Raw genomic sequence first — 14,751 nt, 5'->3', positions numbered from 1 at the left:
TTAGTTAGGTTGATTGGTTGGGCTCTATTATCCACCCGGACCGCCTGCTGGGTGTGCAGGATTGTTTGCAGTATACTGTTGTGCACGACTGTATGTCACGGTTGTCCGTGTATGTGTGTTTTGCTCTACTGTTTAGTTCCCCGTGTTATGGGGCATTTGTTTGGGTTGGCGTCGTTTTCACCGGTGTGGTGGAATAAAAGTATCGCTACCCGGATCTTCCCGTTTTTTTTTTTTGCGCCTGACTCTTTCCTCCACTACCCCCCGGGCATTTACGAACGACATATGGGCGTAAATATGTTGATTGCAATTATTCCCGAATGAGTGAAAGTTCATGTGCAAAGGATTAGCATTTCAATTAATATAATTATCCACTGTGTGTAGTGATCAATTTAGCCTTTCCCGCTCCTTTATCGGTCCACACCCCCTTTTCTTTGTATACCAAGCAGTCATATCGGTTTAGTCCACTTGGTGATCTTCCCTATCATTGTTAGTAACCAATATCTACTGTTTGTTTGGTATGCATTTCTTTGATTAATTAGTTAGTTAGTAAATACATGATTAAGCCAAATGGTGTATGGATGATTCATAGTTTAGGCTGGGTTTGGTCAGATAACCAAGAATTTACGACATTTGGAAAGAATAATTCATTAATAGAAGACTAATTTAGTTATATTTGGAAAATTATAACTTTGTAATCTGAAGATTTTCCGTGATGCCCCAACTTCCTAGTTAATTAAATTGACATTATTAGTTTAATCACGTAATAATTAGAGAATTGATTTGATAAAATAACAGTCTGCACATTTAATGATAGCCAGAGACACGACACCAGTAGGCCAAGTAAATGTACGGTTAATCCTGTGTCATTTACATTCATTTCTGTTAATGTATGTATTAACTATAGTCATTTACCGTTCTCATTATGTTGTTTACGGTGTTGAGTTCACAACCTCCTACACTATTGAATTTTTGTTGGGTTAATTTCATAACATTTAAAGTTTTGTAAAATATTTGTTCATTGCCTTCTGTTTGGAGTGCTCCGTGAGCAATGAGCATGTTCTCTGTCCTGATACAGTCGAGGGAGCGTGCGCCTGAGCACGCACAGAAGTAGGAAAGTGTCTATTTTGCAATGTCAGATTTCGTGATTGTCATAACTCACCACGTCCACCACTAATAATCTGAGTTTCGCAGTCATTTTTTCTTGACCTCGCACAGTAAGTCAACCAAGTCTGTTTCTTTAACATCCATTGCGAATGATAGTTCCTCAGTATTTGAAATAGCTTTCCAACACTCCCGGCCTCGATAATCACCAAGCCTCGGTGTGAAATATCATGATCTGATCATTCCATATATCCAGATAAAATGCTATTTTAAAAAAACGGCCATTCAACTGATTTGTCTGTAGAGGAGTTTTTCTCAAAAGTCGGAAGAAGTTTAGTCCTATAATGAATGTCTCTCCTTATCAGCCTTCCTTCATCTGACTGCAATGATTTTAAAGAACTAAGCAGGTGTAAGCAAACCCTGGACCCCCGTCATGGTTAGGAGGGATCCTGCTTTTGACAAATTAACGTTAGATTTGACTTTTTGTAGCAGATTAGGATAATTTATGCAGCAGTTTAGGAGAATTAACGTAGCAGGTTATGATAATTAAGTTAAGGTTAGGAAAGGGTTAGAGTTTTAGCTAAAATGCACAACAAACTACTTTTGACATAAGTTGGATTCATTCTAGCCATGGTCCCCCTACATATCTATAATTTGGTGTTTTGTTGATGGTGGTGGAAAACGCTGTTTTAGGTGGCGCTCCACAATCTCCTGTAAGTGTTAAATCGGGTTGACATCTGGTGACTGACACACACACACACACACACACACACACAGAACTATGGAACTGAGTTACAGTGGGGCAAAAAAGTATTTAGTCAGCCACCAATTGTGCAAGTTCTCCCACTTAAAAAGATGAGAGAGACCTGTAATTTTCATCATAGGTACACTTCAATTATGACAGACAAAATGAGGAAAAAAAATCCAGAAAATCACATTGTAGGATTTTTAATGAATTTATTGGCAAATTATGGTGGAAAATAAGTATTTGGTCAATAACAAAAGTTTATCTCAATACTTTGTTATATACCCTTTGTTGGCAATGACAGAGGTCAAACGTTTTCTGTAAGTCTTCACAAGGTTTTCACACACTGTTGCTAGTATTTTGAGGACAAAAACAATTTAGTCAATTTTAGAATAAGGCTGTAACCTAACAAAATGTGGAAAAAGACAAGGGGTCTGAATACTTTCCGAAGGCACTGTATAGCATAAAGAGATATAGAGTACAAAGGCAAGAGTAAAGGTATGCCAGCCTTATTGGTAACCTCCTGCTAGTGCCATCCTCCTCTAGTTACTGTCTTAAAGATCAATTAAACACTCAACCTCCATGGACATACTGCGCCAGTCGATGCCTACTGTGAATAATACACTAATACACACATCTTTATCAATGTCTCTGTGTGATGTGCATATTTCAATATGTTAATTAATAATTCAACTGTATTCTTTGTCCATCTTCCTGTAAGTGGGTGTAAAAACAAACAAGGATGTGGTTCGAGCAACATATCTAAGTATGGGCTTTGCGGGTGGTGGTTGTGTTTTGTGCTGATCAGCAGCATATAAGCTCCGCCTTATCTCAGCTCACTGGTCACCATAACAACACCTACCCGTAGCACGCGCTCCAGCAGGTATATCTCACTGGTCATCCCCAAAGCCAATACCTCATTTGGCCGCTGTTTCTTCGACGATCTCTGCTGTCAGTGACTGAAAGTAATTGAGATAATCGCTGAAGTTGGAGACTCATACCGTATCTCCCTCACTAACTTTAAGCATCAGCTATCTGAGCAGCTTACCAATCGTTGCAGCTGTACACAGCCCATCTGTAAATAGCCTATCCAACTACCTACCTCATCCCTATATTGTTTTTATTTACTTTTTTTGCTCTTTTGCACACCAGTATTTCTACTTGCACATCATCATCATCTGCACATCTATCACTCCAGTGTTAATTTGCTAAATTGTAATTACTTCACTACTATGGCCTATTTATTGCCTTACCTCCTTACGCCATATGCACACATGGAATATAGAGTTTTTCTGTTGTGTTATTGACTCTACGCTTGTTTATTCCATGTGTAACTCTGTGTTGATGTTTGTGTCGCACTGCTTTGCTTTATCTTGGCCAGGTCGCAGTTGTAAATGGGAACTTGTTCTCAACTGGCCTACCTGGTTAAATAAAGGTGAAATATATATATTTTTAAATAAAATAAAATAAAAAAGGGACGATTGAGCACTAATAAACGCAAACTCTCACTGTAGACAGCCACCTGTTCATACCTGTCTGCCTCGATAGGGGGGCCAAATGGAGCGTAGGAGGTTGAGCTTACAGGGTAAGTGTGGTATTATATGTTTTAAATACTCTTATATTGTTTTAGAATGGACTTTAGAATGCAGCTTGAAATATTTTTCCGTTTGTTTTAAATTTCGCAATGTACTGTATATGCATATTTGTAAATACAGTTCATGGAATGCACCTTGAAATGGTGTTCCATTGTTAATGTTTTTTAGCTGACTTTCAAGGGGATGTTCAGGATTTTATATCTTAGTGTTAGATGGTTCCTCACCCTGAAAGTAGTCTATGGGCCAAGAGAAACTATAATCCTTTGTTCGGTTTTCGTTAAACAGTCACTACAAGCAGCTAACTTTAGCCACCGCTAGCTAAAAATCAGTGGTAGTGATAGGGTTAATTGTGCAATTAAAAAATGTCATTGACAAATTAACTGAAATCAACTCATTATTTGGTTTAAGTTAACTTGGCGTGATTTAGCCATGTAGCCCTTTCCTGCAGTCAATTACCAAAAGCACCCTCTTTGGCCTCATGGGTGGAATTTCATTCATATTTTTTCATAATTTAATAATTAATAAAGATTATTTCAAAATATGTGTTATAAGGAAATTAATGTCCAGTTATAAGCTGTACAGTTACATATGCCATGCCTGTTTATAGTTTATCTGTCTTTATGACCTAGGAAATATGGAGTTATATCAGAATGTTTAGCAATTCACATGACTGACTCCTTGTTTCTACCAAATTCCCCTGGTTTCTTGTTCACGATGCTGAACTGACTTGGCCTTTTTCCTCACTCACAGCCAGCATGTTTCAGTTCATGCTGTTCACTACTCTTCTGCTGGGTAAGTTAAGTCTAAGAATTTTGCTGCATCACAGGAAATGCAGAGATTCACTGAAAACCCGCAATAACACACGATTATATTAACAGTATTGCACTTTTCATGTATCTAAATTTGTATAACCACCGTGCAAGCAACATTATGGACTAAATGTTCAAATCCTGTTGCTGCAGGATGATTTTTCTGTGACAATATGGGTGAACTTAAGATCCTACATCTGTATGGTGATTTGTGAATGTTTGGTGGTCTTATGGTTTGAATTTCTCTGTGGATGCTCTTCCCACAGATTTATCCTCAGTGTCCAACACCAATGTTCTAGAATGGGATGGATCCTCTGTGACTCTGCTCTGCAAAAACTCTGACATGGGTAATGCTTGCTGGAGCAGAAAATGTAGTAATGGGTTTCGGTGCGTTGAACCAATAGTGGAGGTATCCGAACCTGACATCATTTTTGGCCCGACACACCCTGACAAATACAGTCTCAGAGGAGACCTGAGCATTGGAGAGGTAGACCTCACCCTTTCAAATGTGAAGCCAGCAGACGACGGGACACACTGCTGCACGACCAGTGCTTCACCAAACCCAATGTCCTACCGTCTGAAAATAGTTCATGGCAAGTGGTTTTAAGTCAATGTCCTTAAATCCTGGTCCAGGGAAAGTACTCCCTTTAAAAGTATCTGTTTGCCTTTATTGTTGCTTGTGTTACTGACCGTTGTCACAAACAGTAAATTTACTATCAACTCACTGCCATACTAGACTTTTGTCCAACAGCCGCAAATGTCAGATTTTGGAATGTCGAATCATCACTAGAATTGACTTGCCTGGTCAAAATAATGACAATAGCTCATCACATTGATGACTTCAATGACGCAATAACCCAGATTTGGTGAAGCTTAGGCAAGGACTCAACTTGGTCAGGGTCAGGGCTATTGTTAAGGGAGAAGTTACACCATTAGACCTGATCACGTGCCAACACCTGCTCAGCAGCCCTCTGGTGGACGAACTGTCATACTGCCTCCCGACGTATAACTACCTTGGTCAGATGTCCAATAGTGCAGTCTGAGGCATGCGATCTGGCTGACTTGCCTGAACTGTTTTACAGTTTTTATAACTGTTACTGGTACCCACAGATATCCTATCAAATTACAATATATCTACAAATTCATTGTTTTGTACAATATTTTACCATATTTGATCTGTTTCAAGAATTAAAACTTTTCTTTACCAATATGGATGATTCTGTTAGAATCTCATTGTGCATTCTAATAATTCTGTATGTCATTTTATGCTGCTACCAGAACCACTGATCATAGTGCACATAGCTTCATAACCTCAACAGCGAATTTACCATGTGACTGAGTTAGCAATTACACACACTTTCATATCAACAGATATCAACATATTCAAAAGATAAAGTCTAACTAAATGTTGATCTTTTCACAAAGTCGACAGGAGTGCTATCTGAAGGGCTGAGCTGGTGGCAGGGCAATGAATGTGATACACTTAGAAGACAGAGTTTCAGGCTACACCCTTAAAGACTGCGAGGAAAAAGGTAAGCACCTCCACCTGTTTTTATCTGAAGATCGTTATAAAGACACATTCCGCAGCTTTTCCTTCTCTTTTGGACTACAATCATGGGTCGTATTGACTAGAACAAGAAGGAAGCAAACGAGCCAAAACAGAGCTGACTGAATTTGTCCAATATGCTATACAAGTGATGCGTTGTTTTCGATGAAGTAGCCTTGTCGTTTGTTTTGAATGGTCTTCAGGGCTAAAACTTTATAACAGACATCTGGCCATCCACCAACACAATATAATTATATATACAGTACCACTCATACTTTTGGACACACCTACTCATTCAGGGGTTTTTCTTTATTTGCACTATTTTCTACATTGTAAAATAATAATGAAAACATGAAAACTATAAAATAACACGTGGAATCATGTAGTAACCAAAAAAGTGTTGGGTTAAATGAATCTAAATATATTTTATATGTTAGATTCTTCAAAGTAGCCACCCTTTGCCTTGATGACAGCTTAGCACAATCTTGGCATTCTGTCAACCAGCTTGACCTGGAATGCTTTTCAAACAGTCTTGAAGGAGTTCCCACGTAGGCTGAGCACATGTTGGCTGCTTTTCCTTCACTCTGCAGTCCAACTAATCCAAAACCATCTCAATTGGTTTGAGGTTGGGTGATTGTGGAGGCCAGGTCATCTTATGCAGCACTCCATTACTCTCCTTCTTGATCAAATAGCCCTTACACAGCCTGGAGGTGTTGGATCATTGTCCCGTTGAAAAACAACATATAATCCCATTAAGCGCAAACCAGATGGGATGGCGTATCACTGCAGAATGCTGTTATAGCCATTCTGGATAAATGTGTATTGAATTCTAAATAAATCACAGACAGTGTCACCAGCAAAGCACCCCCACACCCTCACACCTCCTCCTCCATGCTTCACGTTGGGAACCACACATGCAGAGACAATCCGTTCACCTATTCTGCGTCTCACAAAGATACGGCGGTTGGAAACAAACATTTCAAATTTGGACTCATCACACCAAAGGACAGATTTGTAACTGTCTATTGTCTATTGCTTGTGTTTCTTGGCCCAAGCAAGTCTCTTGGTTTCTTTGCAGCAAAAAATAAGAAATTCTTATTTACAATGATGGCCTACCAAAAGGTAAAAGGCCTGGGATTAAAAATATATATTTGTAATAAAATATAAATGTAGGACAAAACACATCACAACAAGAGAGACAACACAACGCTACATAAATAGAGACCTAAGACAACAACATAGCAAGGCAGCAACACATGACAACACAGCATGGTAGCAACACAACATGACAACAACATGGTAGCAACACAACGTGGCAGCAGCACAAAACATGGTACAAACAATATTGGGCACAGACAACAGCACAAACGGCAAGAAGGTAGAGACAACTTTTGCAACTGCATTTGAAGAAACTTTAAAAGTTCTTGACATTTTCCGGATTAACTGATATTCATGTCTTAAAGTAATGATGGACTGTCGTTTCTCTTTGCTTATTTGAGCTGTTCTTGCCATAAAATGGACTTGGTCTTTTACCAAATAGGGCTATCTTCTGTATACCAACCATACCTTGTCACAACACAACTGATTGGCTCAAACGCATTAAGAAGGTTAAATAATTCCACAAATGTACATTTAACAACTCACACCTGTTAATTAAAATGCATTCCAGGTAACTACCTCATGAAACTAGTTGAGTGAATGCCAAGAGTGTGCAAAGCTGTCATCAAGGCAAAGGGTGGCTACTTTAAAGAATCTCAAATATAAAATATATTTTGATTTGTTTAACACTTTTTTGCTTACTACATGATTCCATATGTGTTATTTCATAGTTTTGATGTCTTCAGTATAATTCTACAATGTAGAAAATAGAAAATATAAAGAAAAGCCCTGAAATGAGTAGGCGTGTCCAACCTTTTGACTGGTACTGTATATATCTTAAATTACTGCATTTTCACCAATTTTATGATATAATCGTCAATCCCATTGAAAAGATTACGGACATGATACGGAATGAGAGGCAGTTAAGAGGCAATTCCTCTCTAGGTTTCTTTCTAGGTTTTGGCCTTTCTAGGGAGTTTTTCCTAGCCACCGTGCTTCTACACCTGCACTGCTTGCTGTTTGGGGTTTTAGGCTGGGTCTCTGTACAGCACTTTGATATATCAGCTGATGTAAGAAGGACTATATAAATACATTTGATTTGAAAATTTGATTTGAGTTACTTTCAACAGGTATAAGTAACGTTTGTTTTACTTTTCTGTTGCAAAACTTTTTGCTACGGTGTGCACTAATGAATACGAGCTTGATGTCCAGATGTTTCTCTTCACAGGAAAGAAAACTGTAAGCATGGTGAAGATGTTTCTGAAAGTACCTCCAGGAGTTGACCTTAATGACCTTCTGGTGAAAGAGCAAATTCTCACACAGGTTGGAGGAGAGGTTTCAGGGAGGAAATTTGGATCGTTGCTATAGATTTGCTATGGCTCTTTGACAGCGTTGTACTGTAGCCTAATCAATGAAGTGAAAGAATAACTCTCAGACATGTGACTACACCTATACAAATGAGTAAATGGCCATCAGATCATTTTCTGTGGATCACATCTTTATACAGCGTTTGTCGTCCATGTTGTTTTTAGATAGAGGCAGAGATCACCAAGAGAGACGGAGGTGCATCTGTGCGATGGAAGGAGCAGCCAGATGGCAAAGTCTTCCAGAAGAGAGAGAAAGAAGGAAGGTAAGTCAAAAGACATGACCACTTGAGAATGTTCAAAGTCCATTACTCCATTTAGTCCTCATTCTGGGTTATTCTGGGTTAATACCTCAATATAATACGTCACAATAAAAATAGTTGTTACATGTTACAATACCTCTTTGTGTATGCATGTGCGTGTGTGTGCGTGTGCATAATTATCTCTTCAGGACACTGTGTAAAGAAATCACATGTATGCTGAGTGAGACTCCTACAGGTGACAAAGTGGGTTGCATTTATTTGAAACAGAAATGAAATTGTTGACGAAGACTTTCTTCTAATTGCTCTGCTTTATCTGAAATGTTACGTCATGTTCAAATAGTTGTAGTAGGCACAACAGGGTATGTTGATTTGTTAATCATAATCTGTTCATCAAAGTAGAAGCCTTCATTCTTTTCATGCTTTATTTAACCATGATCAGTCACATTGAGATCTCTTTTTCAAGTGAGCCCTGGGATTAATGTAGCAATGTGTAACAAAGCTAAATATCCCTACTCAATCAAAGCTAGAAACCAGGCTTCTAGGGTAGGAGAACAGCAACCTATTTACTCTATGATGAGAAACCATGAATGATTTAATATGCAATGAGTACAACTTTTTATTTCACTTTAAACACAGAGCTTTGAATGTGTGAATTCAATCATGTTTACAGGGCAAAATAATGGTGTCTGAACTTGGGCAAAGTATGTATGGGCTAAGTGTGTGCTAAACAAATATTCTAAAGATAATTATATTTGAAAACGCATACAATATCAACATTCTAGACTATAAGTTATGTCAAACTATTTAAACTGTTCACATTAGATATGCAGATTTGTCGCAGTGCAACAAATAAAACTTCTCTTCACTGAAAACATGGTGACTGTGACCATGTTGTGCTTATAGACCTTTTAACTGGTCAAGTGTTTTTATTTTATTTTAGTAAGTTAAAGATAATAGTTTCAGTATAGTTTTGTTTGTCAAACCTTGCCTTGTTAATAGTTTTATTTCAGTTTACGAAATTGATTTTTTTATGATTCGTTTTTGTATTAGTTTGCTGTAATAATCTTCTTTCACACGGACTTGATCATCATGCGGCTGGCTTGGGCCGAGTACTGGACAGGTCCTTTCCAGGTCGCCCAGTGGAGGCCGGAGGCCCAGCCGATGTGTTCGCCGGCGGGGTGCCAGTCTCCGTTCAGGCTGGCAGAGCCACAGCGACTGTACCACCACCCTCCTCCCTCCGAGAAGCTGCACTTGTCCACGGCGATGTCGCCAAAGATGCAGGGTGAACAGCCGTCATTGTCCTTGTCGGTTGTGCTGAAGCCAAAGCCGTTCTGGTCAATGCCGGCGTATTTCCCACGGATGGCATCACCTACGGAGAGACAGGGAGGGAGGAAGAGAGAATACTGCAGTTCTACTTCACTCTTGATTGTATTGACTTCCAAAGCATACACCATTTAAGAATATCAACCCAGCATACATATCATATGACATATGTGATGTGTAATGGTCCCATTGCTGCCACCAAATGTGAAATAACTAGAACACTGAAGTAAATAATATGACCCCTGTCACCTTGTGCTGTTGAAATGAACTGTTACCTGCGTTGCCCTTGTAGGCTCCAACGTTCAGCTTGTAGCTCTCCTCCTCCGTGCCCAGACGGAAGTCACTGTACTCAGCGAAGGCAGTGCCCCCTTCAAAGTCCCACAGGTTGACCCGCATAGTCGAACTCCGCCCCCTGCCCCCCTTGGTTAGAGCAAACACCTTACTCAGACCCAGCCAGTGGTCCTCTAGGAAACAACAGGGAAGAGAACTGAATTGAGAAGTGAAAAACATACTTAAAGTAAATGCACTGCATTATGGGGAACCCTCTATGATAATTTGACTTAGAAGTAAACATGAGCATTATCGACAAAAATGTATTTCAATTAGTGTAACAATGGCTCAGCAAACTACACAGTTCTCAGTATCCGTTGCTGGTGGAATATGTGGTGTTTAGAGGGACCCTTCCTTACTCTGTAAATCCCCAAAGCCTTGTTCGTATTCAGCCCATGTCTCGTTGAAAAGAACCTCTGCCCCAGTGCGCATTTGAAAGACTGTCCAGCCTCCGTCCGCCAGCATCTCACAATACACCTGTATACAATGTAAATATACTTTTGAATCAACAAATTGTTTTGTTGGAACCCTGTGGAATTCCAGTAACTCTGGCAAGCCTGGCGACACCTTCAACATTCCATAGCTAAGCTTTATTTCCCCTGTGTGGCTGTGTAGTACCTGGCCTATATATTTAGATGTTTCCATACCATAAAGGGGGATGTGACTCCTGCAGGCTGAATGACATACACTCCACTGGTGGCTCGAGGGGAGAGAGTTTTGATCTGTGTGCAATCTGTCCCTGAAACAAGCAAACACACATGCACATACACAATAACATATTGAAAAGGGCAGGGGTCAGGTTAAGAATGGTTGTCTCTTGTGTTACAATGTAAGTTAAATAAATAAAAATACCTTGAACAACTAAAGGTGTTTTCTGTTCCTGTACAAAACCAGCAGATAAGTAATGGTTACTCCCATGCTTAAAGGAATAACATGCTTCTCTGTTTTTCAGTGCTGACTGACTGTATATTTACCTGAGTCTGGTCAGTGAGGCAGATGAGACAGACCACCAGCCCACAAAAAAGAATCCTATTCCACATTTTGTCACAATTTTCTGAGAGAGAGATAAAGCGATTAACATTGTCAGCTTTTTTCTTTTATGGGTGGCATTGATATTACATATTGCAATTCTTTAACATTTTAATCCCACCAAAATTATTTTATTTTTTAAACTGAAAAGGAAATGTCTAATTCATCTCAAATCTGAGCAAACTAGTGGCAAATATCACAACATTATCACAGAGAACATGAAACCTCACCATTCCCTCTCCATTCACAACACAGTGGTCACCATACATGTAAAGTTGAAATTCAGTTTGACCAAATAAGGGAAAATGGAACAGTTATAGTATATGCTTTTTGTTATGCTGCCATCATTAGACATTTCACACAGGATAAATATGATGTAAGTTATTACAATCACAATTTTGAAACATGCGTACGTGTGATTTGTGAAGAGAAAACCTACCTTGTCCCATGTATTCCTTTTACGGTCTATGGTCTACTCCCAGTCAGTTTAAAGGGTATTCAGAGAGGGTTTCCTGTAAGCCTATTTATTTAGGCCAAGAGGGTGGATCTGTAGGTAACCATCCGTACCGCCCTCGTTCAGCCCCTCTTGATCTCCTGGAAAGATCTGTATCATGTATTGCGCACATGTTTACCTTTACTTTACACACAAATTGTTGTGGTCACCCTCCCTTCACATTTCTCACTGTCATTCGTGAATTATAATTCTTCAAGTTTAACCAGTGAAATGTCCATGCAGCATCTGCATGCCAAACATTTGATCTCAATCAGATTCATGGGAATACGCATTTAGATCTTTTTAGTTATGTACAGCGTGCAAATGTAGAGAAGATGGTATTAAGAAACTGTAGAATACTAGTGTTTTGTTTCAATCAAAGCACATATTTTTCCTAGTGGCACGTGTTGTTGAGTTGTTGCTGTATGAGACAAAAAATTTGACCATTCATACAATCATCCTAAAATGTAAAAAAATGTAAGTGTTTTTTGTCTTACAGTAATGTTATACTATGCCTTATTTGGTTATGTTATGTAGTATACTATCATTATGTGATCTTGCAGACACTGATTCAGTATGATAGATAGATAGTTAATGTTGTTGCAAAAAACACTCCACCACCATGTGCTTGTGCTAATGTTATTGTGGGCTCTGTGAGCCCTGTTGCTATGCTACTCACAGCCCCACCGCCCCCCACAGAAAACACTCTTAACAATCCAATATTAGAGTTTAGAGGAAATTACAAACCGCCAGGAATACATCCAGCACAGTCCAATGAACAAGGAATAAAATAAAGTTTGTGTTTATCTCTCAAATGTCTTTAGATGTCTCCTTTTCACCCCAAATACAATTGCAGTGTTTCAAATGGTATTATTTATGCATCAGGGTTGGGTGGATTTCTTGAAACATTGAATCAGTTACTGATTACAGATTACAAGATAAATAATTAGTAGCATAATCCATTGGATTATGCAAAATGAGTAACGTTCTTTTGATAATCGGATTACTTTTGGACACTCCTCAGTTTATGCTCAAGACCGATCAGTTCCTTCTCTAACACTGTTCTGTGGATGCTCTTCCCTCAGATTTATCCTCAGTGTCCAACACCAATGTTCTAGAATAGAATCCTCTGTGACTCTGCTCTGCAAAAACTCTGACATGAGTAATGCTTGCTAGAGCAGAAAGATGTCATTGGTTTTGATGCATTGAACCCATAGTGGAGGTATCAGGACTCAAAAAATGTTTTGTCCTGACACACCCTGCCAAACACAGGCTCAGAGGTGACCAGATGGGTAACCCTACGAAGCAGGTTTGAGGTGTTAGCGAGGTAACTCAGCAACTCGGAATAACTGGTTTTACAAAAGTGGCTGACCTTTTAGCCAGGTCAATTTCTATTGCAACAAATCCTTCAGAAGTAGCCTGCTCTGGCGCAGGCTAACTCACGGCTAACTCCTCTTAAATATATCACATGGCACATTTAGTAAGGAAAGAATGCAATTTAAACTTTACACACAGTAACACTTTTGTATGACTTAATATAATTATTTTATAGCTAGGAGAAAGGTGCTTGTGGTTGTGCAGTGATAAGCTCACCAAAATCGACCATTAACAATAAGTAATAAAATAAAGACAGCACTTCTAAAATACTATTTCATACCATAGCTTGCAGAGTTTGCAAGATAACTTTTTCTTTCATTTTGGTTTCAGTACAAATTCAAATGTGGCACTGACTTGCCCATGGATTTATGTTTTAACATTGTCTCAATGAAGAGTTTGGTGTCTGACCAGCCATGTGCGACATGCAAGCGGAGTTACAAGCCTGCTAGAGGTCGTAGTACAGATTAAGCCTGACCTGGAACATGAAGCTAACTGAAGCTGGTTAGCTTCAGAAAACCCTGAGTAGATGTACAGTATCTTGCTTCATAGAATACCATTCTGAGCACTGGAGAGGTAGACCTCGCCTACTGCTGCATGACCAGACTTCCTCCAGACCAGCTGACTTACCATCTAAAGATAGTTAATGGCAAGTTGTTTTAAGTCAACGTCCTTCAATTGTGGTCCAGGGAAAGTACTCCCTTTCTAAGTATGTGTTTGCCTCCATTGTTGCTTGTGTCACTGACAGTTGTCACAAAAAGTATTTAATATCAACTCACTGCGATACTAGACGTTTCTCCAACAGTCGCAAATGTCGGATTTTGGAATGTTGAATTATGACAAGAATTCACTTGCTATGTCAAAATAATGACATTAGCTTATCAAAATGATGATTCAATTTCACAATAACCCAGTTTAGCCAACGCTTCAACTTGGTTAAAGTGCGATTGGCACATGTATTTTTCTGTGGCTCGTTAGAAAAACTAAATTTCAGTCTTGGAGGTTTCCTGACTTATTCTGCATTTGGTTAATGATTTTTGTCCACCATGAGACACTGTAGCCTATTTCACTTCCTCAAAATCCCCAGAATGAATCTAAGATAACTCAATAAATCTGTCATTATTTTTTTGCATTATAACTAAGGTGTTTGGGACAGTTTTTCTCAAGTAAAAAATGTGCAATGTGTTGTTTTATGTAAACAGAGTCGTAGATGCTGGGCAGTCTCACTGTCTATGCTATTGAGTAGAGAGCAATCACCACAACTGTTCACCCCATGTTAGTGGGCAAATGGACATTTTTAAATTGAAACCCAACGTTAATTTACCTGTTATGACGCCCTGATGTTCCAAACTCCGACTTGACCAAAATTAGAAGTCAATTTTGACACTAGAATAACTGTTTCTGACTCATATTGATGCCACATAGGCCGCTTTTAAAGGGATTTGTTGCTTTTTAAAGGGAGTCACTCTTTAAGGTTAGGGCTATGGTTAAGGGAGAAGTGCATGCGTGTAGCCAGCTAACGTCGTCATGATATCAAATCAAATCAAATTTATTTATATAGCCCTTTGTACATCAGCTGATATCTCAAAGTGCTGTACAGAAACCCAGCCTAAAACCCCAAACAGCAAGCAATGCAGGTGTAGAAGCACGGTGGCTAGGAAAAACTCCCTAGAAAGGCCAA

The 14,751-nt window shown here is 39.1% G+C and overlaps 1 protein-coding gene across 1 annotated transcript; it reads right to left on the bottom strand.

The window, feature by feature from the left end:
- Nucleotides 1–8,982: 8,982 nt before the first annotated feature.
- LOC112234264 (angiopoietin-4-like) lies at nt 8,983–11,686 on the bottom strand. Its single transcript, XM_024402320.2, has 7 exons — nt 11,643–11,686; nt 11,149–11,228; nt 11,027–11,054; nt 10,822–10,913; nt 10,534–10,651; nt 10,120–10,308; nt 8,983–9,890 (listed from the first exon to the last, which is right to left on the bottom strand). Exons 1-7 carry the CDS (start codon nt 11,650–11,652, stop codon nt 9,592–9,594), a joined length of 816 nt encoding a protein of 271 aa, XP_024258088.1. The 5' UTR covers nt 11,653–11,686; the 3' UTR covers nt 8,983–9,591.
- Between the last annotated feature and the right edge of the window lie 3,065 nt (nt 11,687–14,751).

Source organism: Oncorhynchus tshawytscha, linkage group LG17, assembly GCF_018296145.1.
Source record: "Oncorhynchus tshawytscha isolate Ot180627B linkage group LG17, Otsh_v2.0, whole genome shotgun sequence".
In the NCBI taxonomy this organism is placed as follows: domain Eukaryota; kingdom Metazoa; phylum Chordata; class Actinopteri; order Salmoniformes; family Salmonidae; genus Oncorhynchus; species Oncorhynchus tshawytscha.
Note: the sequence above shows the minus strand (reverse complement) of the source record. Positions and strands in the feature narration are given on the sequence as shown.

Excerpts from the sequence above, each read along its gene's own strand:
- LOC112234264 (XM_024402320.2), bottom strand. Across the intron at positions 11,055-11,148 it reads GCCTCACTGACCAGACTCAG|GAACAGAAAACACCTTTAGT; the intron begins GTAAATATACAG and ends GGTTTTGTACAG. Across the intron at positions 10,652-10,821 it reads GAGTCACATCCCCCTTTATG|GTGTATTGTGAGATGCTGGC; the intron begins GTATGGAAACAT and ends CATTGTATACAG.